The sequence below is a fragment of the Corvus kubaryi genome, unplaced genomic scaffold, assembly GCF_017639235.1.
Source record: "Corvus kubaryi isolate FWS band 111438036 unplaced genomic scaffold, C.kubaryi_AGA036_p1.0 37334, whole genome shotgun sequence".
Classification (NCBI taxonomy): domain Eukaryota; kingdom Metazoa; phylum Chordata; class Aves; order Passeriformes; family Corvidae; genus Corvus; species Corvus kubaryi.
Window position 1 is genome coordinate 10,772,381 of NW_024581108.1, and position 25,774 is coordinate 10,798,154.

A 25,774-nucleotide genomic window follows, 5' to 3' on the forward strand; every position below is an offset into this window, starting at 1 on the left:
GGGGGAATAGGAGGGATGGGCGCTCTCCGCCCCTCAGAGCAGCGGGACAGGAGGGACGGGCGCTCTCTGGGCCTTGGGACTGGAAGAACTGCAGGGATGGGCGCTCTCCGCCCCTCAGAGCGGCGGGACGGGCGGCCCCGGCCCCTCCCCATCGGGAGCGATCGCGGCGGGCGGCGGAGGCGGTGTCGGGGCGGTGAGTGTGGCGGCGCCGGCCGGGGCGGAGGTGTTGCCCTCGGCGCCTCTCTCTGCCGAGCGCCTGCGGCGGAGGCGGCTCCCAGCCCGAGCTCGGGGTGGCCGCGCTTGTTGTCCCGCGGAGCGGCCGGGCCGGGCCCGAGGAACCCCCGCGCTGACCGCGGGGCCTGTGGGTGAGGGCGGGCGGTGCTGGTGCCCGGCAGCTTCCGGCCTCCCCAGCTCTGTGCTGCGCACGGGAAGTGCTGCAGGCTGAAGACACGCGAGGGTGGGAGCGTAAGTGCAACACAGAGTGGCAAAATGGTAGAGCTGCTCTACGAGGGGGAAAAAAGTATGAGAAAACCCCACAACCTCGTCCCTCTCCTTAATCCATATGGTAAAATTTATTTCTCCGCACACAGTTTGCTCCATTCCTTGTAGATTATGGAAGAAGAAAGGACAAAATGTTGACTACTATGATATATCTTTCTCATACAGCAGGTTTTAAGTTTAGTGCCCTTGCCCAACTTCCCTGAGTACAGTGATTTTGACAACAGTTCTCTTGGCCCAGTAAGCCATCTGGTGCCTATAGATGGTAGGAAAAAAGTTCTGGAGAGGCCTCTACTGGTAAGCTGGCACCTTCTCTTTCTCCAAGGCTTTCATCCTCTAGACAGTAAGAGACAGTCCTTCAAAGGCTTTACAGCATTTAGCTAAGGTGTAACATTTTCCAGGTTTGCATATCCAAAAAATACTAAGCACAACACAAACATAATAGGGATTATATTTACATTATAACATTGTTGTGGTGGCAGACAGGCTTTCAGTGTTTCTAGTAAAGTTTGTCACTTGTAAAATGAGACTATTTGTTATGTGAAAAAATGCAGCAGCTTAAGCGGTCTAACCAAAAGTTGTTGAAGCTCTGTGACATGGTTTTTATAGAGATGGAATAACTGAAACTAAAAAATGAAGGAACAGCAGCATTTGGCCTTTTGTTTCAAAGGAGAATAATCAACTAATTACAAAATTTTAACATTTCATAAAATGCCCCAGAGGTTCAGCAGCATCCCAAGGTCAGAGTGCTGTATGATCAGGAGGCTGGGCAGTTGTGAAGGGAGCAGAAGAGCCTAGAGCTCAGAGATTGTATCTGTGCTGGAGCAGTTATAAAGCACAGCATGAACTAAATAATTGTTAGTACAGAGATGTATTCATATACTTCCCATTACAAAGTCCAACTGTATCTTCCAGTCTAGTTTAAGTCACCAAACCTGAGTTTCAACCCCATTAGCAACCAGAATGTGTCTTCCTACTAGTCCCACTAAAAAAACATTTACTGCACTGACCTTTCTGGTAGCCTTGCTTGCTTCTCACTCCCCTAAAAATACAGAAAGCTGCAAGAGTAGTCATTTGTTATCCCTTTTCCTCTAACATGTTAATTTTCCTGTTTTCTCTACGGATATGCAAGCCTGAATTCCAGGAGGACTGACTACATGAATGCTTCAGAGCACTGAAAATTAAATGGGATGAAAAGAATTCCTAATTTAATTTCTGAGTTTAGCAGACATGACTCTTGGCCAAAAAGTTGATGTCCGGCTCCAAAATTGAAAAAAGAAACATTAATAAGACTAAGAAAGAAATTAATATTACCTTTAATTCCCCCACAAAGATCAGTGCATTTTCTGTGTTTGAGGAACCTGACAAATTTTGGAGAGTTGAAACGGGGTTTGCAGTACTTCTGTAGCTGCCCAGCATTGTGCAACTTCACTGATCTGGAAGAAACTTTGTATCCCAATGATAAAAACTTAGCTTAGGACATTATAAACCATCTCACTGATGTGCCTTACACATACTTGGTTGTGCTAAAACACATACAGGGGTAATCATTGAGAGCGCATCCTAGAAGAAACAGGAAATAATTCTCTTTAGCCTGTGATATGTCTTAACATGCCATATAAAATTATAGTGGGAATGTGTGTGTTTGGAAAAAATGAGTGGGCCTTGCTTCTTCTTTTTTTTTTTTTTTTTTTTTGAGATCAGTGTGTGGTAGAGTATCTGGTTATATTAAGGAGGCCTTTCCCTTTACATCCTAGAGTAGCTTAAGTGGAGGCACTCAGTTACAGATGAGGGAAGAGGCATTTTTAGAAATAAAAAAAAGTCATAAAAGTATTTTATAGGAGGCTTTTTCATTTAATGGCCAGTAGTCTTGTCTCTTGGTTCTGAACAAATGCTGTTCAGTTTTCACTGGAAAAGTGTCACAAAGATAGAAACGGTGGGAGAAGTGTTACATGCCAATGTCCCTTCTTACAGAGCCTGTTGAGCAAAGTCTTTTCCATTATGTTCCTCATAAAGTTTTCACAGTTTCTACATTTCTCTGGTATTAAAAGTGGTTATAATTTTTTCTTCAGGTATTTTAGGTGCTTGCAGAGATTGACCATGCCACAGTTATACAGGTCTGCTGCTGCTCATGCCGTGGGGCACTTTTGTATGATTGCCTTGTATCGAACAATGGTTCTGTTTTTCCGTGCACCATGGCGCTAATGCTGGAAATATTTACAACAGTCAATAATTTTTCTTACAAAACTTTCAAGTTAGTTTTGCATGTAAGGCTTGCAAGTTTTTTATTTAATTTTTCTATTTCTCAATACAAAATGAAACAGGCAAAGATATGCATATTTGCCTCTCTCAGCTAAATAACTACTGCAAGTGTTCACAGCGGGCTGCAAGAGTAATGCTGTCGTTGGTCTGACCCTGGGGAATAGCACCATTGTCATGGTCATGTTTTAAGATAGTATCATTATGTTACACAAGTAGTTTTTGTAAGCTTAAACAAGGAGAGAAATAGAGACCTTCATAATCTTTTTGATTTTGCATAGTTGTTCCCAAAGATAACCTTGAATATGCTAAGTGGTATTATTAGAAGTCACTTAAACTGGATTTTCAGGTCTTTTAAAAACACATGTGTTTCTTCTGTGTCTTTCAGAGTATCTGCTGATTAGTGTCAAAGATTTAATTGTTGTTTACTTTTGTTAGCCCTCAGACTAGCAGAGTTTCTTCTTGTAAATGAACATCAACTGTTTACTTGCAGATTGCTAAATCCTATGGGATTATGGGGGTATTTTTGAAGGTCTAATTGAGTTAGCCACAACTCAGTACTGTGTGAGAAAGACCCTAATTTCAGAAGTGAGACTGAGTTTGTAGCACTGGATTAAGAGAAAGGCAAACTCAGCAGACTTTTAAAACTTATTCAATGAGGCATCTTTGGCCATTTCTATTAATTAATAAGTGTAAAGGACACTTTCTTGTTGGACTAAAAGCATTCTTAATGAAAACATAATATTTTATTGTGGTATTAATTTAACTTTTTTCTTTCTGTTTGCGAGGCTTGCACGGTATTATTTTAAGAGACAATGTCATTCCTTTGTTTCTAATAAAAATAGTATTTTTCTGTTGTTCTCCTCCTCTTCTCAGGTAGTCAAATCAGGGTGGAACAGGAGTTATATAGCCTTTAATGAGTAAACTATGGAAAACAAAGTTAATAATTATAATGCTATGGCTACTGTGTTTCTGAGCTAGATTTGTGAGTTACAGATTTCTAACACACTCCAGTCATTGTGGCAATGTCATCTAATATTTATGTTTTAAAATATCTTCTGGAAATAGTTGCCTGAAGTACCAGTTCTTACTTCTTTTTTTATAGTTATTAATTAACAGGACACATTTTCTCCAGTCAGTGAATGATCTGTTACTCTACAGAGAATGTATTTTCTAGCTGTTTTCAGCCATGGGAGATATTTAATGTTTGCCAAGGCACTGTGACAAAACTTAGTGCAGTTACATAATGTGCATAGGCCTCCCTCTCCAGTGTGACTGGTGATCTTAATTATCCTGATTTCAGCATACCTAATTTGAAATGACTTGGAAATGGAGACCAGTTTTAAAGATGTGTAACTTCTTAAAAATTCATCTCTTTTTCTATTCTGTCTATATTGGCAAGTTTAATAGCAATTTTTATTACACAAACACATTTTCACTAGAATTCTAACAGAGACTTTGAAGCTTGAATTTCATTTAGTCTTAGTTGCTATTCAAAGAAAAGAAGATCAGTGTTGTCAAATAAAGAAACCTTCCTTTGAGATGACATTCAGAAACATCTTGCAGCCCTGTCAGTTAGAGAGCATCATCCTCTATGCTTACAGCTGTGCTGAGGTAGTAATTTACTAGCGCTTACTTAATTGGAACAAAATCACTGGAGGGAAGAGGAGAGGATCTTATCTTAAAATTGCTTAGTGATGTGTAGGAACTCATTCCTAGAATCTGTAAGGTTTTTCAGGTCACTTATTTATTATGCAGGCATGTTTCTTGCTTCACGAAACTTCTGTTGCTGTGGCATTAGAACATGCCAGCTAAGAACAGATTTGCTTTCCAGATCCATCAAACATTCAGCCTCTGCAGTAAGTATTCCTTCAGCTTCATAGAGAAAACCATTTCATGCAGTATTTTAGAGATGCACTAATTTTGCAATGTTGCAAATATATATGCATTAGCTGTGTTTTCTTTATTCCTTGTTATAGATAAAAACATTTACTATTAAAAACAAAATAAGATATTTGAATCAGTCAAATATTAACCACACTAGCGTAACAGAATTTGGTGATTATTGCTTTGTGTATACTTTTCAGTCTTTAAAGCCACATCTAGCACATATCACATCAGAAAGATTGCCTAGCTTTTAGAGAGAAGCTTGAGATACAGGAGACAGGTTCAGTCTCAGCTTTATCACAGGCTTTTGGTAAGACAATTTATTTCTTTTTACCTCAGTTTTCCTTTAATGATATGAGAGTAATGTTGCTTCTTGATGCTGCAATAACAAGGGGTCTATAAGTACCTCAAACTTAATTTTATATATAGAATCTTCTCAGTTTCCCATCTTAACTGCTTGTAAGATTGTGTAACTTCATTTTAAGTCGTCCAGTTTTGTTGAGAGAAAACAGCTTTGAAACATGGCAGGCAGTTGGAGGTGACGCTCTGCGTTCCATATAGAACACTGGAATGTAAATTGTGTTCCCAGTTCATCTAGTCAGCAAATTGGGTCAACTAAGGCACGTACCAGATCCTTCAGAACAGATGCTTGAGTCATTGTACTGGACAGTTGTAACATATTTTGTCCATATGAAAAGTTTCTTTTAGTGTGCAAGCCACTTTGCAGGTCAGCTTTGCCTGAGTCAGTTTTTCATATGCTGTATGTATTTCTATTCTATTTAATTGAGTTGGATATTCACATTAAATGTCCTCAAATGTGTTTTGATTTTTTTTAATTTTTATTTTTCTTAAGATGTTGGCTTAAGTTGTAGCTTTTGACATTGAATTCTACAATTTATTTATGTACCATGTAAGAGTATTTGCTTCCAATATTGTTAAACTTACTGCCATTCAATTTCATTACAAGTTTCTCTGTATTAAGCAAAAAGATAAATACAAGCAGCACCTGGCTTTCTATCAGGTCCTTCCCTTGTTAGGAAGTGTTAGGGAAAGCAGAAGGTCAGTTAGAGCTTGATGAAGACCTAGCTCTCCTGCGTAACACCCATCTTTGACTCATGGAAATCCTAGCCCTGCACCTAGAAATGGCTTGGAGATTATCAGGTGATGACATAACTGGGCTGAAAGAAAAAAACTTTTAACATTTGTCATGACCTTCTGGGAAAAAGAAGGCCATTGAAGGTTTCATTTTAAAATCTCAGTTAATTAGTTGGCTTCCCCAAAGTAGTGAGGTTGACCTGAACCCCACTGTAACCTGAATCTGTGAAAACCTGAAAACTAAAGCAGGTCCTGCTATTCTGTTTTAAAACTAGTTCCAAGGCACAAGAAAGAAAGAAATAGAAAGACTTGTATTGTTGAATATTTAAACTTATATAGTATGGAACAGTAAGGCGAAGGCTTATTTTATTGTCAATACATTTTTAGCTAGGGAAGGTTACTCAGTGCAGTTAAGATTTATATTATAGTTAATTATAAAAGTCCTGCAGTTGATAAGCCTTTAGCTTTTAGCAAATTGAAGCAATTTAAGAAGAAGTAGTCCATGGAACAAATTTACTCATGGCAGCATACAGAATTCTCATTGTTAATTAGCAGGATTCAAGGTGAGTCTTACTCCTTCCACTACAAGAAGTAGTGTAGCATGTAAAAAAAGATGTGTGTGTGTGTCTTAGTGTAAGTAGTACTGTGTTGTTTGTATTTTTAAAAGTACAGCCAAACATTAATCGTATTTACCAAGACATCCACTGTAAAACTGGGTTACTCTTCTAAAAAAATATGTGTGTTTTAAAACAAATGCAATACAGATTACCTAGTCAGGATTTTCCCTTAACTCCCTCTTGTTCTATGTTAAAAAATCTGACTTGACCTGTCTAGTTATCTTAAATGTTTTCTTCCTGAGGACAAATAAGAGGTGTCCTGGTTTTGATTCCTCTGGTGTTCATGTCACACAGATGAGGTCAGAATCAGATCTGTTGAGAAGACATAGGAGCAGAGAAGTATCTGTATAATTTTATAGCTTCCCATTCTTCCTATCACAATGTATGTGGTGGCTTCATAACTGTAAGCAGGTTGAGTGCAAACACGGACCTGCTGCATACTGCGTCTAATGGGAGTCATTTCCATGGACTCAAAGTTGAAACTTGAGTGTAATGGTAATGCAGACATTTTCTTGGAGTGTGGTGGCTAGAATACGGTTTTTTAATCTTTCTGGTAGTAATACCACAGCTGGCAGTGGTTAAAGTAACTACAAATCAGTATCTTGACTCAAAGAAACAGGAGTGTCTGGGGTGCTGAGTGACTATGTAATTTCTATGTAATTTTTTTTGGTATCAAGCTAGTTTGCAAAGATAGATATGAACTTACACTTTTTTTGTTTGCACATAGAAATAAATTTGGTTTTCTTTTTCCTAACTTCCTTTCCATTTTTAGCTTAAAAATATCACAATTGTCAGTAGGTTTTTCTCTGCCTCTGTATAGAGTAGTCATTGCAAACCTATTTTACAGAAGTTTTCCAATACCTTAATTGAAGGTCTGAATATACAGCAAAAATATGTTCTGATGTGGTTTTGGTGTGCTCTAAGGTAGATACTTTAAAGTTTTAAAAATCTGAATGAAAATAGGAAATGTCTGTGCTATTTTCCTCTTATGCATGAATTTAACAAATAAAATTACATTGCAAATGCATGCTTTCCAAACTGGATTGAGCAGGAATTGGACTAGAAATAGCACAGTCTTTAAGCTGTTAGCGTATCATAGAAAAGAAAAAGAAAGTATGTACACTGTTTTTTTTTTTTTAACGTCATCTTTTAAAGTTTTTGAGCTAAATTATGCCCCTCCTCCATCCTTGCTAAAAGTTTAGTGGATTTAGATAATGATGAATGAGAATTTAGGACGTTTTTGTGTATTTTCTTGTTAGTCTGAATTCAAGCTATTATGGAAGCTTTAATGAAAGAACATGTCTATAATTTTGTGTAACTACTGAATTCAGCTAGCAACAGTATATTTGAGAAAGCATGAATGAGGTTTTTCATGCAGAATCCAACAATATCATACATTGTCTTTCTTAACAAAACCCTTCTGTCTATATTTTGATCTTGCAGACAATGCCATTCAGACACAAAAATACAAGACGAATTGAAGGCCTTGATAGCAATGTGTGGTAAGTAAGAGGAAAATATCTTCAAATTTCAGAAAAATGTCCTTGGCTGATGTATTTTCTTTCAAGAAGATAATTATTGCCAATAATAAGATGCATGGCAGTTGCTATCTCTGCTGGAATATATTTGGCACCTGTTCAGAAGCAGCGAATGAAATTCAATTAAAGGTATGATTAGTTGTTATTTTTGAGCTCTAAGTATTAGGCTTGGACTTCTCTTCATCTATTAAACCACATAAGACAAGTTTAACTCATGGGTGGTAGTATAGCTGATTTTCAAATTTAAATGGTAATTCTGTTGAGTAATGTATTTCAATTACACCTGATTTGTGCTTACCAAGCAAGTCAGATTTTTTTTTAAAAGCCATTATACTTGTCTTTATAATTTAGCTCATTATTTTTAATACATCTTTTTCTAGGTATTGGTCTTAAAGCACTGTTGCCATCACTGATAAATATGGAATTTTCTTAGTTGATGAAAACATTATTTTGGGCTTACATTAGTTGTTTATGTGTGTTGTATTAGTTGTGTGTACATGTATACAAGGTGTTTTGATTATTCAGCCTCAAGCTAATTTTTAGCAATTTGTATTCAGTTTTGACAGAACTGTGATGCTATGTGGGGAGGGTTATGATGGGGGGAGGGTTGTTTTGTTTTTTAAATCCTGTTAACATTTTGGTAGGGAGGAAAGAGTAAAATGTAAAGCTGACCTGTGAAGGGAGGAAGGAAAAATTGTTCAAGGATCCTGCAGGCTACTAGGAACAGTTAATAAGCAGCTGGAAACAGTCTGTTGCCTAAAATTACTTAAAAATAGCACTCCAAGGTGACTGGGTAGTTTAAATGACACCTTCAGATGGCTGAATTTAACCTTTAAGACATTTAATGTGCCTGGTATTCCGTTTCTGCCTGTATCCAGAGTAACTGTGTATGCATGTGCACATCTGAGCACACTTCTGCTGGCAGAAAAGTTATTCTGTAGATGCAGAACATAAACCTTTTCTTGGGTGCCCTCTGACTCCTGTGGTCACTTACCATTATTTCAGCCCTCAGCTCTCCACGTGAGCACTCTACTTAAACCCGTTCCCACAGCTGTAAATTTGGCAAACTGAAATACTTTTTTTTGCCTTTTAATGATAATGAATTAAAAGATAATTTTATCTGGTATGTTAACTTTAAGATGTTTTTCCCTCCAGGGTTGAATTTACAAAAGTGGCAGCAGATCCCTCAATTGTTAATCTCGGTCAAGGCCTTCCTGATATATCCCCTCCCAGCTATGTTAAAGAAGAGCTGGCAAAGGTAGCAGCAGTTGACAGACTGAACCAATACACCCGAGGCTTTGTAAGTATTGTGGAACTCGAGGAGCCAAGTTCAGTGGAAAATGTGCTACAGGGAAAAAAAATTGACTTTAAGTTAGTTTTATCTGTAGATCATAGTGTTATATCCCAAATTAAGTTGATCTTAGTAGCCTTATCTGTTACTATTGAAATTCCTCTGTGTAGGCTTCTTCAAGGCAGAATCCTTCAGCAAGAGCAAAATGGTAGAGCAGATGTGGGATAGACTGTCTCTGAGGAGTTGATTCTGTTTAAAGAGTGTAGGTTATACATTTACCTCTGATTTTGGTCAGTGTAAACATGAATCAGACAGTACAATGGGAGAATGAGAAAGAAATGCTTGATACCACTTGGGACAGCACCTCTAGGATCAAGAAGAGATTCACCAACAGAACTTAGTAAGTTTCAGTGGAAACTAGGAAGGGATGAAAACAGGAAGTTTTTGCCCCTGGAATATATTCATTACCCATTCTGTAAGCTGGCTTGTAGAGTTTGTGTCTTGAGCCAGGTGTGAATATGTGGCATTTATCATTGTCCAGTGCAGGGTATTCCAGTGGACTATCACTGTTTCAGTATGACCACTTCCTTGTTTGGTTTGTCTGTATTCTGTTTTGTGATAAACTGTATTGCCCAAATGAGAATCATGTCAGGACTGCTACATGACCCTAAGGAGTCTATCTAATATTTTTCTAGCTGACCATGTTATGCAACAGGGGCAAAAGAGCACAGTAGGCCAGCACCTGTGTTGGTAGTTCTGGCACCACTGTGTGCATATTCCAACATAACTTTTTGCCTGTTCTCTGAGAGTCTGCATGCATTAGAAGTGGCAGGGAGCAGTGGTGGCCAGCCCTTTCCTAAAGGACAAGCTCTCGCAGTGAGCAGAGTGGAAGTCTGGGCAGCCAGGCCCCAGGGAGCAAGGCATGCCCAGAGATACTGGCTGAGGCAGCCCAGCTCACCTGAGATCAAGCCAGGAGTCAATCCACAGGTCAGACCCAGCAATGCTAACCACAGCCAGACATGACCCAGTCATCACTGGGCAGCTCCAGGGTGACACGGCAGGTCTGAGGTTAAGCTACAAAATCAACAGGGACCTTTAGCTATGTACAAAGAGTCTCTGCAAGTGTGAGATACGTACATAGAGATAGACAAACACATAATAAAAGAATAAAGCAATTATTTTATGTCAGATACACACAAAGGATATCCTGAATTAAGTGAACTTCTGGGCTAAGCATTAGTATGTTTATCACCCACAATAAGATATCTGAAAAGTCTTTTCTCACCAAGCAGACAAGGTTTTGGAGGAGCCTTGGCACAGTGGAAAAGGTTACAGATAACATAGGCTGCAGTCTTGTCTGGCTGCTGTACTTTAACAGACTTTACCAGCTACTGAGAAGAACATTAACTCTATCTCAGCTGAAACCAGGTCAAGTCTACCTTCTGAGAAATATTTACAGACTGATTCTCTAAAACTATTTGCAAATCAAGCATAAATATAATTTTCCTAACACATGCAATTATTCAGTATTTATTCCTGTCACTTTGTTCTTTATATCTAAATGGTTTGATAATTCCCATGATAATTATTAATGTTGACAGATATATTATACTGCAGATAGTAATTAAAGAGGAATTTTTACTAATGTTCCCATCTTCAACCTTTGTACTTCATATTTGTGGTAGCACACGTGGGAGGGATGAGAATGAATGATGCCGATCCATCTGATAATTGAGCCATTGTCTCAGCTAACTTGGAGCTCTCAATGACTGTAGGGCTGTAGAGTGGCCTAATGTGGCTTGGGTGCTGCAGCATTCCTGTCTTGCTGATGGGCTCATGGCAAGAAATGGCTGTCATTTGAATCAGCAATGACTTGTAAGCCTTAATTTATGGTAATGTTTTTGTTTACAGAAGATGCATGATTTAATGCCTTGTGTGTTGAGGTATAATGTTCAATATTTGAGAGGATTTTTGTTACATAGTTACATTTTCTCAAGGAGCTGTTTTCTATTTCGACCAGGTATCCCAAAAGAAAAAGATCTTTAAAGTAAGAATCCTGCAGTTTTCCTGAATAAACAGAATTTTGCCTTCTTATTTCCATATTGTATATGATCTTTGTTGCACGTTTGTTTTCTTGTTCTTTGCACATTTTGAGGAGAGTATGTTAACTGCCATGTCCCTGGAGGGGACTCTGAGATTTGGGGTGTGACTATATGAATAAATATTTTGATCACAAGTGCTGTTTATCAGCCATATATAAATAAAATAAAAAGATCTCCCTTGCACCAAATACTTTTAGTTGAAAGATAAGGAAGGAAACAAAAGGAGCCGAAAGAGACTCAGAAGGAGGTGAGGGTGAATTGGTGTCAGAGTATTCCCGTCTCTCCTCCTGTTTCTTGTCCTTGCTCTGCTATAGGCTACCTGGACCTACTCCGAGATGTGATAATACAAAAGAAATTAAAAAGCACCAGATAGAAAAATAATTTCCTAGTAGATACAAATAAATCGAAAACACTCTCCTAGTGTGCAAAAGTTCAAACCCTGATACCTGTTAACAGCCATTAACACTGTTGTATTTTTGTATTTCACAATATAATAGTTTGATACATGTGGAAAAAAGTCGAAACACAGGCTTTATACATTGTCAGGAACACACCAATCAGTTACTTTTTTTTTGTTTTGAACAGGGACATCCATCACTGGTGAAAGCCTTGTCTCAAGTGTACGAGCGGGTTTGTGGAAGAAAGATAGATCCTCTCACAGATATCCTGGTGACTGTGGGAGCTTATGGATCTCTCTTTAGTACAATACAGGCACTAATTGAAGAGGGAGATGAAGTAAGTTATTATTAGAAGTATTCACATATACTCGCAGACATGAGAATCTTTCTCTTTTTCTTACTTGTCCACTTCTAAATATAAGTTAATGTTGGGGCTTATTTCTGTCCCCATTAGTTTGATTTTTTATAGTTGTACATCTAATTTATGGTTTCTGAAGCTGTGATTAGGAGACTATCCTTTGGATGTCTTCCTATCATTCATCAACTTACAAATACGTTTTTTTCCACACGTAGGATATCTGTGGCAGTTTCTTTATCGCTGTTACTGTTAGGTGACACAATACACACTAATTTCTTATTTGAGAAAATGTGGGCTGTTGTCTGCAACAGACAACTAAGGGTGGCACAAAGAATTGTTGGTGTTTGGGTAACCATTGTGTATCAGGCTCTGTTTTGGGCCATTGCATGGTAGCAGCATGAATAGCAGAAAGGCTTGTTAGTTTACTGTACTAGCTGTGATGACTCAGCCCATCACTATGTCTGCCTTTTTGACAATGATAATAAAAGTCATTTTACAGAAATATTTCTGTCCATAGTGGACAAAACCTTTTTGTATTTTGCTTTCAGTGTTTTGTTTGTTTCACTTGTATATTGTATTCTCATCTTGCTTTTCTATTGCTCTGATAGTCACTTCTCTTTTGTTTGGAATAGTTCTATTAGCCTTTGTTTTTGGTGGGGTTTTTTGTTTGTTTTGTTTTCCTATTGTCTAGCCTTTATGCAGTTTTTATTGAATTTGTCCTCTTTCTTTACCTGAGAATTTTTGTCTGATAAAATTTGAGGACTTAACTGTTCTTCTGAGATTTCTGGATACTTGGAAATCTTGGCATTTCATGGGCAGAATTAGAGCAGCTCTGCTGTGGTTCAGTAATTTGCCATTGCTATTTCCCATCTTTGCATCTTTACCTTGCACCTTCAAATCTGTGTGTAGGACTCAAACATTCTTCTTATTATAACTCAACAGTTGTAATGTGAAACTATAGAAGAACAGCCTGTGTATGTTGTCAAAAATGCATAGTGCTTATCATACTTAGCCTGAGGGCATTATTGTGTTATACTCTGAAAGGAGGAATATTCTGCAATGTTATAACATTACATCTGGAGTGCCAGAAACATTATCAAGTTATACCACCAAGGTAAATGTAGACATATGATGGTATCATGCATGGTAAACTCTTTGTTTCTGATACTGATGATTTTCATTTCAGGTAATAATAATAGAGCCATTTTATGACTGTTATGAGCCAATGGTAAAGATGGCGGGTGCAAAGCCTGTTTTTATCCCACTAAGATGTGTGAGTAACTTTTAAAAAACTACTGATTATATAAACTTTCTCATCCATATTCAGTACAGTTTGATGAACACCTTCTATGTGATGCTTTTCTGTATTGTTTTTCATCATTTCAAATTACGTAAAAATGAGATCGATTGCTATAGTGCAAGTCTGAGACAATGATAATCCAAAACAGATTATTTTATTAGTGTTGGAGAAGGTGCAACAATATTTCTTATTTGCTTTAATTTGTGCATTCTGAAAGCTGATTAAAATTGCTTTCTTCAGTTTTCAGTGCAAATTATGGAAGGGGGATCACATATCAGTTCAATTCTTCTGTCAGTCGGTTTTCAAAAGATTTGGTTTCTGATCCCTTCAGCAGAATGACAGAATACAGTTTCTTTTCCAAAATATGCTTGCTAAATAAGGACTGATCGTGCAGTAGACATATTTGCTATACATACAAGAATCACTGTTTCCTTTATTGTTAAAAAGGCTGCGAGTTGTGAACTTGTACAGCTGGCATTATGCCCACAGCTTGCAAGGATTGTTCTGGATGCAAACTGTGCCTTGTGCAACTGGCAGCCTTGCTTGAGAAGGGCTCTTTGGGCAGGACTATTGTAGGAATGTGTCGTGGTTTGAAGCTGGCTAAGTGCCAGGCACCCACGAAGAAACTATCTACTTATTTTCTTTTGCTATAGCTGAGCAGAGGAGGGGGAATTGAAAACTTCATTTTCATGAGTTGAGATAAAGATTATTGAAAAAAAAACCCCACCCACTTTAAGGCAAAACAGGTTCAAAACTTAAACAGTATAAAGAAGATTATTAACAGAATTAAAAGTAAAAAGGGTAATGAGAACCAAAGCAAATCTTCAGAACACCTTTCTTTCCCAGTCCCTCCCCCTTTTCCCTTACCGTGCAAGGGAAAAAACATGGGGTTTTGGTAAGTATTTCACTTCTTAAAAATCTTTCTTCAGTATGCTTAAGGAAAAGAGTTTCTTCCACTGTGCCGTGGGATCCTTCCCATGGGAGATAGTTCTCTGTGAACTTTTCTAGCATGGTTTTAGCTTCCACAAGCAGCAGTCCCACCTGAACCTGCTGCAATGTGAATTCTTCCCACAGGCCAAGCAGTCTTCCCTTAACTGCCTAGCGTGGGTCATTTTAGTTCATGAGGTTTAGTCTTTTAAGGATGAGCTGTTCTAGTTTGGAAGCGAAGGCTCTCTTCCTCTATCTCTAAAAGCAAGGGTCATCTCTCCCTGTTTGAGTTCCTCACTAGATTACAGCTTTTCAGCATCCACGCACTCCAGCGTGAGTACTCTTCTTCACGGGCTGCGCATGGATCTCTGCACCCCTCCACGCACCTCATGAATTATAGGGAAACAGTTTGTTGTATTATCATCCTCACCATGGCTTGCAGGAGAATCTCAGCTCTGGTGCTTGGAGCACCTCCTCCCTCTCCTTTTTTTCACTGGCCACGGTGCTGCCATGTTGGTTTTCCTCATGTGTCCTCACTTTTCCTTTCTCTCTGACTTGGAAGAAAGTTGGTGTCTGTAAGTTGTAGTTGAGAGGTTGATCTCATCTGGGCTCCGCATTGGGGAATTGCTCGCCACGTCTCTCGCTGCTGCCCATGTGGTCCCTGCCGGCACCACCAGAGTGGCTCTGGCCTCAGAAGGGCCCTGGCCATGTGGTCCCGGCCCTCGGAGGGCCCCAGCCGTGCGGTCCCGGCCTCAGGAAAGCCCCAGCTGCACAGCCCCTGCCGGGATGGGTCCTGGCAGCTGCCTCACCACCCCTCAGGAAAAGAAAAGAGAGCTTCCCATGGTTTTTCCTTTCTTAAATATGTCATCACAGAAGCGTTACCAACTTGTCTAATTGGGCTAGTAACCTGCCCATTGTCAGAGCCTTCAGCAACCGGCTCTGTGCCAGACATAGAAGTTTCAAGCAGCTTTTTGTCCGTCCCCACCAAAAACCAGGCTATGTTAAACCAACACAGAACACCATGAAATCAGAATGACACAGAGTGACAAAACCTCCGGGGCTATAGTGGGACTAGGTGAGACTGTTCCTCTGGATGCTCACCTTCTAGGGATGTTTTGAATGACAGGGCACCTCCAAGTATTTTCTGTTTCACATCTGTGTTTTCAGTCTGGCCCTCTCGCAGTCATTGCAGGTGTCAGAAGGGTAGTGTAGCCATGCTCCCGTGTTCTCTGTACCACTGGCCCAAACTTCTTCTCCATTCATAATACCTCAGGGACACTTGTGCTGTGTAGTATATAAATTCCAAAGCCTCAGTCGTGCAGATTTTTAACTCTTTGGCCATTTTCATTAGTTCAAGGAGGAGGAAAAGACCTTGAATCTCCAGTGGTATCAGTCTTTCCAGTCAACCAGGCACACACTTGCTCTACTGTCTGGCAAGGCTGTAAACTCTCCTGACCTTGTGACTGGGCTTTCTGCATTACACGCTGTAATAATCAGCAGGTGTGCAGTGAGATCCTGGAAACCAATTCCTGCTGGGGCCTTAAGACAGTCAGTGGCCAGGAGAGGGCAGCCACTGTGATAACAGTTTACCTTGCTCTTAGCCTCCCTGCCTGTTCCTAGCAAGACAAATTGGATAGGTTGTCACATATGTTTATGAAAGTGTTTAAGGGTGGTAAGTTGAGCACCTCTCTTTAGGCTGCAACATGTATTAAAGTAATGTATAAACTTAGTGTAGTTTTGGGGTTTGTGTTTTCTTTTTTTAGAAAAATGATGGAAACTCTGCATCTAGTGCTGATTGGGTCTTAGATCCTGCTGAACTTGCAAATAAATTTAATTCCAAAACAAAAGCAATTATTCTGAATACCCCTCACAACCCTATAGGCAAGGTAAGAGTCCTGCTTTAACACCACTTTAATTTCAAAGATTGCCTTAAATCCTGTGATTAATGCATTGTCCCTTACTTTTTCTGTATCCCAGGTGTTTACCCGAGAAGAGCTCCAAGTAATAGCTGATCTCTGTATTAAACATGACACCCTGTGCATCAGCGATGAGGTGTATGAATGGCTGGTGTATAAAGGGAATAAACACATTAAAATAGGTACTGATTTTTTGTGGCATCTTAGAAGTGGTTGTGGAATGATGCTGTGAATTTGTCTCCCAAGGATAATGCTTGCTGGAAGAACCTCAAAATTCAAGCTTTGAGTATTTTTCAGTGTTCAGGTTCTAAGGATGAGAGCCTTAGAACTGAACTAAAAAAGTCCAAAACTTTTTTAAAGAGTACTTTAAAGAATAATTTCCAAATAGAATTTCCAAAGCTCTTAAGTGACTTTGGAGCAGATATCCATAGAAACCAGTGGGAGCGATGCTTGTAAGTCAGTTATGATCATATAAATTTGCCATCCCTATTCAGTTACTTTGTTGGCCATGACAAGTATAGCTGCTGGTACTGTATGTGTATTGGACAGTGCTTTGCTGAAGAGCTAGTAGAAGGAACAGGAATTAGAACTTCCTTCTCAAAGCTTTGTAGAGATAATCAGTGAGGGAAATGAACAACAGGGAACACAATTATTTTTGCTCCACTAATTATAAAAACTAAAAAATAGTATATAGGTCATTGTGGAGATAGTGCATGAGCACTGTCCCTCTGAAGTGCAGAGACAGGGTTAAATAATGGCCATTGAATTCAGTGAAGTAAGTCACTGCAAGTGCAGTATGAAAGCCTGTTGAATCTTCAGGCAGTGTTGCTACAGGGGTAAAGCGCCACTGCAAGAAAAAAACAGAAAAACAAATAGTGGTGTTATGTTCCTGATCCTCTTGTTCTACGTGATCCAAGTTTCACTGAAGTTACTGTAATCACTCCCACTGTCTCAGAACAATTTAATCTGGTGCAGGTTACTGAAGTCCTTTCCTTACTTGAACACCAGTTCTATAATGTTGCAGCTGTGCATTTCTGTGAAAGTTTCTAGTGTGCTGGCCTTGAGTTGGCTCTGCTGATGTATTTGAAAAGTCCAAAACTTCCTTCTCATGTGTACAGATGTTTTGTTTCTGATGGTAGCATCTTGCACGAACTACCTGTTCTGATGTACTTACTGTTGTATTGAAGGTACATTTCAGTCGTGTGCAACAGAGGCATATAGTTGAGATTAAACAATGAAATCAAGACATAAGTATAAATTAGACATGAAAGGACTTGCCTTTTTTCCTGGCTCTGCCACTGGTTGAATGCTTTTCTTCTATGCTTCAATTCCATGTTTGTAGAGTGGCAATAAAAGAAACTATCCATTGATGGGGGCTACATTATTGTAAAAAGAGATTCTTATGAATAGAAAGAAAATTATATCTAAATGATCTTGCAATAGTTGTTAACTCAGCTGCACAGTTGCTGATCATCCAGCTGCAGTACACTGAGTCTGTTTTGAGGATGACCTAATTCCATGGCTGTTGTGGTTGCCTTGATAGTGATTCCTTCTCGAAGACCTTCAGACATGGAAGAAGGAAAAGGTTTTGGGTACATTAATGTGACAGTAATCTGAGTCACTGGATCCTGACAAGTTACCTAACAGTAACTGATGTGTCCCCGTTGTAAAGTGAAGTCAGTTAAAGATTTCTACATGGGCTTAGCAGGTGTTTTGTGGCCTTAGCATTTCATACAAGGCTGTCTTCAGAATCAAAATCTCTGTGTGTGGTGTAAGGTAATCCATTTTCAGCAGCAGCAGGGCCAAACGTAGTCAGTTACTATTCATCTTATGGACAACTAGCGAATTCTTAAGATTCAGTAACTCCATTGTCATCAGCATCTTAATGCTTCAAACCAAAACATTTCCAGTAGAACAAAAGGCATTCTGTAATTTAGCATAAAATGTAAAAATACTGTATAAAGAAAAAGCAAATTAAAGCCTAAGAAGTTAATCAACTAGGTTTAGGTACATGTTCTCTAACAGATCCCATGACATCATCTTTAACTTTAGTGTTAAAAATACTCTAGAACTTTCAGGGTTAACACTATAAACAATAACATTATTTCAGTGAAAGAAACAAGACCTGGGTTTTTTTTACTTAAGTTTCTCATATTTCCTAGTATTTTTAAGTCTACAAAAAAAATACAATAAAAAATGAGTGTGTTATTTCACTATTTATAAACTCTTGTGTTTCCATAATAACCTCTACATATTCTATCCAATGCAGTGACACTTTTTTTGTGGGAGATACAAAATGGATATTGCGTCAATTTACAGGATCTGATAGTGGTTCCTTGATACAATTTAGCAGTGGTTGCTAGCCACAGATCATAAAATTAGTACAGTCTTTGTGCTGTCACTGAAGCAGTTTTCTGTAGTGTAGAACACTTCATCATATTTCTCATCATCTGACTTCTGTAAAAACGTGGACTTCCTCTGCATAATGATTAGGGTTGCACTGACAGATTTAGAGATTGCACCTCATAACTGAGGATTCTGAACAAGCCGCTCAACAAGCTAAGTGCCATCCCAGGTAACAGGCTTATTATATGTGTTAGTTTGCACTTCATTAGTTTTTAAATTGTAGTCAGACTTGGTTATGGTGTCATATGATGTCATATGATGTCATATATGGTTGCCATAGGGCATAGAGAAATTACCCTCTCGATTTTTGTTTTTAAAAGCAATGGAGCTGCTTCTTTCTCTGTGCCCTTGTACTGCTGCTATTGTTTGAAATGCTGTCACATTCTATCTCCAAGGTTGAATTCCTGTGACTGTGAGGCAAAACAGACTTGCTGGAGGCCATTAGCTTTGAAAGCCAATTCTTTTTGCAGTCTGTGAGAGCTAGTTTGGGTGCCTTTAGGAAGTGACCTATACTCTTGGCCTAGCTTGGTAGAAGACACATCTGTTCAAGCGCCCTTTTTCTTTTCAAGGTCACACAGTAGCTGAGTATGGGTAGGGTAATAGGAAAATCAGCTTCTTTCATGCTGTTCAGTTTTTCTTCTTGGTAAGTTTGCTCAAAAAATTGCAATACATGTTTTCAAATAACTGAAAGACTTATACCATGTCTAATGCTGATAACTGCTGCAAAAACTTCCTTGTGAAGTTCAGTGGTTTCGTTTGGAAAATCTTTGTTCATTGGTCTCGCTAGAGAGAGGATTTAGCAACTGACAGATTCATTGGTAGTGGTTCTAGTATACAAATGAGGTGAAGACACATGTTGGTGACTACTGCAATTGCAACCTTGTCTAACTTTGAGTCTCAGACTTATGTGTGTCTAGATTTATCTGTTTCTCTTGAAATTGAGTTAGAGTCCAAATAGAGCTTTGCAGAAGCTGTATACAGAAAAATATTTGCAAACTACAGGAAGAGACCTTTGCTCTGTCATCTCCTTGGAAAAGAAACAAAGGATTTTGGTCTCCTATCAGATACAACTGCAAAGACAGAGACAGGCCTCTGTGGGTCCCTTAATACTTGCAGATATTTTAGCTAACTGCTATTGTCAGTCAGTCTCAAGCCTGTTCAAATTGTACAATACAGCATAATTTATTTACTTTGCTAGTTTTCTGATGTTCTTTTGTTTGGTTCTGGGTTAGAAGTCTTAGAAGTTTTTTCTTTTTCTGATGTCTGAGACAGCCAATGACACTGAACTGGACAATTCTAGTAAGGTGGGTTGCAGTGCCTGAGTTAATGCTGTGTATAGTGCTGTTATCAGGCATCAGAAATAAGCTGTCCTGAGGTGAATGGGTAGCCACTCCTTAGGTCATATCTTTCTTATGGATAATTATGCATTTTTGCTGAGGATAACTAATATGTAGTTTTCAAACTGTACCTCTTATTTTCTGTCTCTTCTTTCTCCTTTCGTTAATCTGTACCTTTTTTTTTTTCATGCTAAAAAAGCACTGGCCCATATATCCTTTCTCATTTGTTACAATTGCTATCATTTTAGAATATTCTTGTTGTTTGCTTAAGATGCTGCAATGAACATACAGCTCTGAGCTAGGGACAGTGCAGTTCTTCAAACTGCATGGAATATATGAGTGCACCTGTACCAAATTAATTTTATTTTATGTACAGCTATGTTGCCAGGTATGTGGGAAAGAACAGTAACCATAGGAAGTGCTGGGAAAACATACAGTGTAACTGGCTGGAAGGTAAGGGGAATCAATATAAATGAGTTAAGTTACATAAATAAGAGAATGCATTTATTACTCTAAAAATGCCTCTGTTTTTATGACCTGAGTTCTGAAAGCTTCTGGCAAATCTCCATGTCTCCAAAATGTGACAATACCATTCAGTTGGAGCAATTACCTATCTTTAACACCCATGTCTTAATTATCTTCTTGTCTCTTAATTGATAAACTCTTGTGAGCATAAATTACTAAAAAAACCACCACAGTACAATTTGTTCAAAATCAGTAAAGATTCTTGGAGAAAACATGGATATTATGATATTTTGAGTTCCCAGTTTTCCCATCTTGACTTTTAAATATGTATCAGAAAGTAAACAAAAAATATTTAACTATTTGACAACTAAATTCTTCTTCATCACTTGTGTTCAAACTAAACCACAGCATATATGATTCAGTAGTGAGCTTTTGTTTTATGTCCAAACTGGCTTTGACACAGGAGCTTAAGAGATGGAGAGGTTCTAAACGGATTAGAAATAACATTCCTAATAAATGCTCAGTTTGATTTCTAACCCTTGTTATATGAAGAGTTAAAAGTTTGCTCAGCATCCTATCATGGATAGGGATAAGGGAAACTATAACTGTTGTCTCAAATCCACATTTTTTAAAGGTATCATATACCAAACTTTGTGTAAACCAGCTCTTTTTAACATTATTTATCAAAAGAAATTCTTAAAATAGAAAAACTCGAGGCATTGGCTAATTTTTTAGGATTTTTTACCTTTTAGTAGCACCACTGCCGTAAGTATAATATATGCATGCTTTCCTCCCTTAGCTTGGTTGGTCCATTGGTCCTGAGTACCTGATTAAGCATTTGCAAGTTGTTCACCAAAATACACTATATACTTGCCCAACTCCATTACAGGTAGGTACAGATGGGGCAGAGGAGGTTGTTTTCTGGTGTAAGAAAGCTGTTGGCCTCACTGTAATAAAACAATAATCACAACAATGAATTTTTAGTTGTCAAAATACATATTCTGGGGTATAAGAAGAGGAAAAAAATTTGATCAGCTCACCAGACATTTAAAAAAACCCAACAGTCTTGCAGATTCTTTCATCTTTCACCTACAAACTACTTCTTGCATAAAACATGACAATCTTAGTGTTTCCTAGCAAATACAAATGAAAGTTCTGTCTACTAGTGTGTAGTATTCTATGGTACATTATTATCAAAAATTTAAATTGAACTTTAATTCAGATTGTAAACCCTTGTGTCAAGGACTCTGACTTCTGTATATGATAGGGCCTAGCAAAAGATTGGGTGTTCTGGGTGTTGCCAAAGTACAAAGTAACAAACAGATTACAGATGTAGCTTGTGTGATTTGTGTGCTGATATGCTTAATAAGGGCCAGAAGAAAAATCCACATGATTTCAGTAGGAAGTGTGTGAGTGTCTGTGAGTTTACTGAGTGTTCACGAGTACTTTGGACCTTATGTTTCCAGGAGGCTTTGGCACAAGCATTTTGGATAGACTATAAGCGCATGGATGACCCAGACTGCTATTTTTACTCACTGTCTCGAGAGCTGGAAAGCAAGCGTGATCGGATGGCTGAGCTACTGAAAGAGGCTGGACTAAAGCCTGTCATTCCAGATGGAGGATACTTTATGATTGTTGATGTTTCTACATTAAGTCAGTATAAAATTTATTAAAGAGTGTGTGGAAAGTAAATTTGATTTATCTGAAAGCGCAGATTTCATTTTAAACTACATTCTCATTTCATGTGTGGATAATGTTGCCAGGTGTGCTAACTGAGATTGAAATTTTCAGTTTCACCTTAGCTGGTAAGGTGGATTTTATGAGCTTCAGCAAAGAATTTGTGATCCTAACTTCTTGTCCATGTCTTGCAAAGCTTTGACAAGTTTTTAGAGAGGCTAAAGGAGGTAGATAAACATTTTTATTTTCAAAATGTCTGTGATTATGAAAATGTTTGAGAGGCAAGCACCTGGATAATATCTTGAGTTTATACCATTTGTATTTTCCTCTTTCTGGTCTTTTTTTGTTTCTTTCTTTGTTTTTCTTAATCTGAAGTCATACCCTAAAGGCTTTTTGAAGCATTCTGATCTCTAAACACTGTAAAATGCTACTACAATTTACAAACCTTTTGAAAATTCAGGTTATGGTAACTTCAGAGGAAGAAATCCCACAGGGGAAGGTTTTTTCAGTTCCACATTTTTTCACTAACTGGTCTACATGTGACTTGTCATTCAGACAAATGTTTAAACACAGCAGGATCTCACAGTTTGATCATGTGTCAGAAAGTTTTAGGTACTCTGGTTTCACAGATGAGAAAACTGCATTTTCAGGGAGTATTGCTGTCCATGCAATAAATGCACTCTTCAGTACCCTCCATAGCCCTGATCCCCCAATAGCCCAGACTTGAGGACTTCTTGGAGTATTGCTTTCTTCCAAGCTGCATATCTGAATTTGCTCTGGATGGAAAGCAAGTGCTCAGATCAGAATGGAAAGGTTTGATGTGTTGGTCTATTTTACCTCTTACAGTATAATTTAAAAATTATATATTAAAATAAAAACATATATCTTCATTCTTAAGTATTAACTGTAATAAAATGCTGTTAATGAATGCCTTCCCATTGGAGTCTAGGAAATCTTACAACATACTTGTTTTAAATTTAGATGTGGATCTCTCTGATGTAAATGAGAAACAACCTTATGATTACAAATTTGTCAAATGGATGATAACATCTAAGGTAAGACATCTTAGTCATACTGTAGTTTTAGAAATGCTTTTCTATTGAAAGCAAGAGCAGTGCAACTGTAGTTATTAAATAACGTTGTAGAGATGTTTCATTCAAAATATTTGGTGTTGCTGATAATGGTATGACTAAAATATTGCTAAATATGTTGAAAATGTATGCTGTAGTTTGTGCTACATCCCAGCATTTTTCTTTCAGCACACGTGTTAGTTGTACAGAAGTACCTCTGTAATATTTTGCCTAAGAAAAGTAATTTGAATTTAGCAAGGCCTAGCTAGTGCATACAAAACCGAACCTTGTCTTTCCCTCGTGTTGGGAGGGAGAGTTCTAGAAATAGAACAGTAAAATCATCATGCTTAAACCAGATTTTTTGTACACATTTAAATAAGCAAATGCTATTTCTGTTTTATGTTTCAGAAGCTATCAGCAATTCCTCTTTCAGCATTCTGTGGTCCTGAGACAAAGAAACAGTTTGAAAAATATATACGTTTTTGCTTCATTAAGGTAAACTTGCGTCCTGAAAATCAATGCAGTACAGAAATCTGCAAGAGACTGACTGTTACATTTTTCCTGGGATCTCTTGTATTGAATGTTTTTAGGAACAGAAAGCTTGGTGTAAAATTCAGCACAAAGTATATTCAATTGTCTTTTTGCTGAGAGACTTTACACCATCAGTGTGGGTGGCATGGCTGAGAAGGGCAACTGCAGAAAACAACTGGATGGGTACCCCATTTTAAATTTACTGTATTGATTTTTAAAAACATTCTTGACCAGTGGTGACAGTAAAAATTATTGAGACAGGTAAGCTATCAATTAATGTGATACCTATAATCCAGAGCAGAGAAAACTCTATAGCAGAGTATGTGCCCCATGCCCATTCAGTGTCCAACAGCAAAAACAGTGGTCACCTTCAAATCTAGCTCGCTTGCTTGAAAATAAAGAATTTAACACGAGCTTCAAATTACAAAAGAAAACATGTTTTTCTGTGAATTGGCTGATTTTTGCCATTTTGTGAGCACCTTCTTTGCACATATTCTTCCAACTGTTACGTCTGTTCTTGAAAAGACTGAAAGACTTTGGGGACAGGTACATAAACTTTGATAAGCCCAAAGCTCTAAGATGTTTCCCAATTGTTCTGTGACAGAGCCAGCATAATGGAACATGTGCAAACCCTGAACTGTTCTGTGTAAAGATGAGAGCCTTAGCCTGAACCAGGCTTTTTTTTCCCTTTTGTTACTTACTTCTTTTGACGAGGTGTGAAGTCTGTGATATAAACTGAGCCAGTAACAACCAGGATGAAACTTACTGGTTGTACACGTGGCTGATAAACAGCACTAATTATTTCAAGTTAGGCTACCTTTATGACTCACCAGGCTGGAGGCAAGCTACGCAATTTGGAGGGGTTATGTTTAAGTAGTTCACAGCATAACATGGTTGCGTGGAGATTAAAAAATCCCAACTGTACTCACAGGGATTAGGAAAGTGTGCTAGCATGTCTCCAAACCAGAGCTGCCAAATTACATCACTGCATTAATGCCACGAATTTATGTAAGTATTGCTTTCATTAAATGGGATAGTATGAATGCTGAGATGACATCTTTTAAATATATCTAATAAATATTTTCAAGGAATCAGCATTGAATTCTTTGTGTAGTCCAGATTTCTACCTAGTAACTGTCAATGAAAAAGTGGCTAACAGGATATTTACAGGATGCAACTGAAACAACCAAATACTGATTTGAGATGATATAATCATGACTGACTCTTTTTAAGAAATCCATGCTTGCAGTAATAGTGTTGTTCCTTGTTTTGCAGAAGGACAGCACACTAGATGCAGCTGAAGTGATCCTGAAGAACTGGAATAAACAGACAGGCTGATTTTTCTTATTAGCTTTTCCATATGGTATAACTATCTAATAGTAGGGATTTTTTACTGGAAATTTAAGAACAAATTACTTAATACAGTACAGAATTAATATGACATTGTAAATAACTTTTTGCTGCCACCTGCTGAGGAGTTAAAACAATGATTTACAGAAATAGGTATAATGCAACTCAGAGGTATTTTTCAGTCTTTTAGAAATAACTTGCTTTTCTCTTAAAGAAACCCCAATGGGATTAATTTCTTTTACTGAAAGAAAAGATTTATAGGACTCTGTGTAAAATAAATAAATAAATGATATAGGTATTTTTTACAAGTAAAAAAGGGGAGGTGTCTTTGGTATGAGATAGCATGGGAACTAGAGAGAGACTTACAAACATTGTACTTTGTGAAACCAAAAAACCTACAGTAGAGGAAGATTAAGACATGGCTCATATTAGATACTTGCAGAGACTTTCTACATACCTGTCTACCTACTCTGTCTGCAGAAATTGCATCAGTTTAAATAAAGTGAAAAGTGCTAAGTTACATAATTACTATTTTAGTTTCCACAATAGTCATGTGTGGTGTTCTGAAAGTAGTCAGTCCTCAATAAAATTATAAAAGTAGCATCTAGAATAGGAATTCTATTTCCTTATGTCTACCTATGTATTTATTACATGGATGAATCTACAAAGCAAACTATAGAAGACTTTGCTTTAGAGGCTCCTTTACAATCAGATGTACAGTGACATAATTAATTGCGTCATTCTTTTTCTTT

At 38.0% G+C, this 25,774-nt stretch overlaps 1 protein-coding gene across 9 annotated transcripts; it reads left to right on the plus strand.

Annotated features, from left to right (window-relative positions):
* On the plus strand, positions 1 to 25,542 carry KYAT3 (kynurenine aminotransferase 3). Of its 9 annotated transcripts, none has more exons than XM_042030264.1 (15): positions 1 to 193; positions 4,516 to 4,616; positions 7,800 to 7,858; positions 9,050 to 9,194; positions 11,873 to 12,022; positions 13,230 to 13,316; positions 16,034 to 16,156; positions 16,248 to 16,368; positions 20,306 to 20,382; positions 21,194 to 21,283; positions 21,861 to 22,047; positions 23,053 to 23,126; positions 23,550 to 23,636; positions 24,604 to 24,680; positions 24,948 to 25,542. In XM_042030264.1, exons 1-14 carry the CDS (start codon positions 16 to 18, stop codon positions 24,664 to 24,666), a joined length of 1,542 nt encoding a protein of 513 aa, XP_041886198.1. In that variant the 5' UTR covers positions 1 to 15; the 3' UTR covers positions 24,667 to 24,680; positions 24,948 to 25,542. The 9 variants fall into 9 exon arrangements, with proteins under 9 accessions (XP_041886198.1, XP_041886197.1, XP_041886205.1 ...); XM_042030265.1 differs by lacking the exon at positions 24,604 to 24,680 and adding an exon at positions 2,571 to 2,615 and having other exon boundaries at positions 178 to 193; XM_042030263.1 differs by lacking the exon at positions 24,604 to 24,680.
* Positions 25,543 to 25,774: the final 232 nt, after the last annotated feature.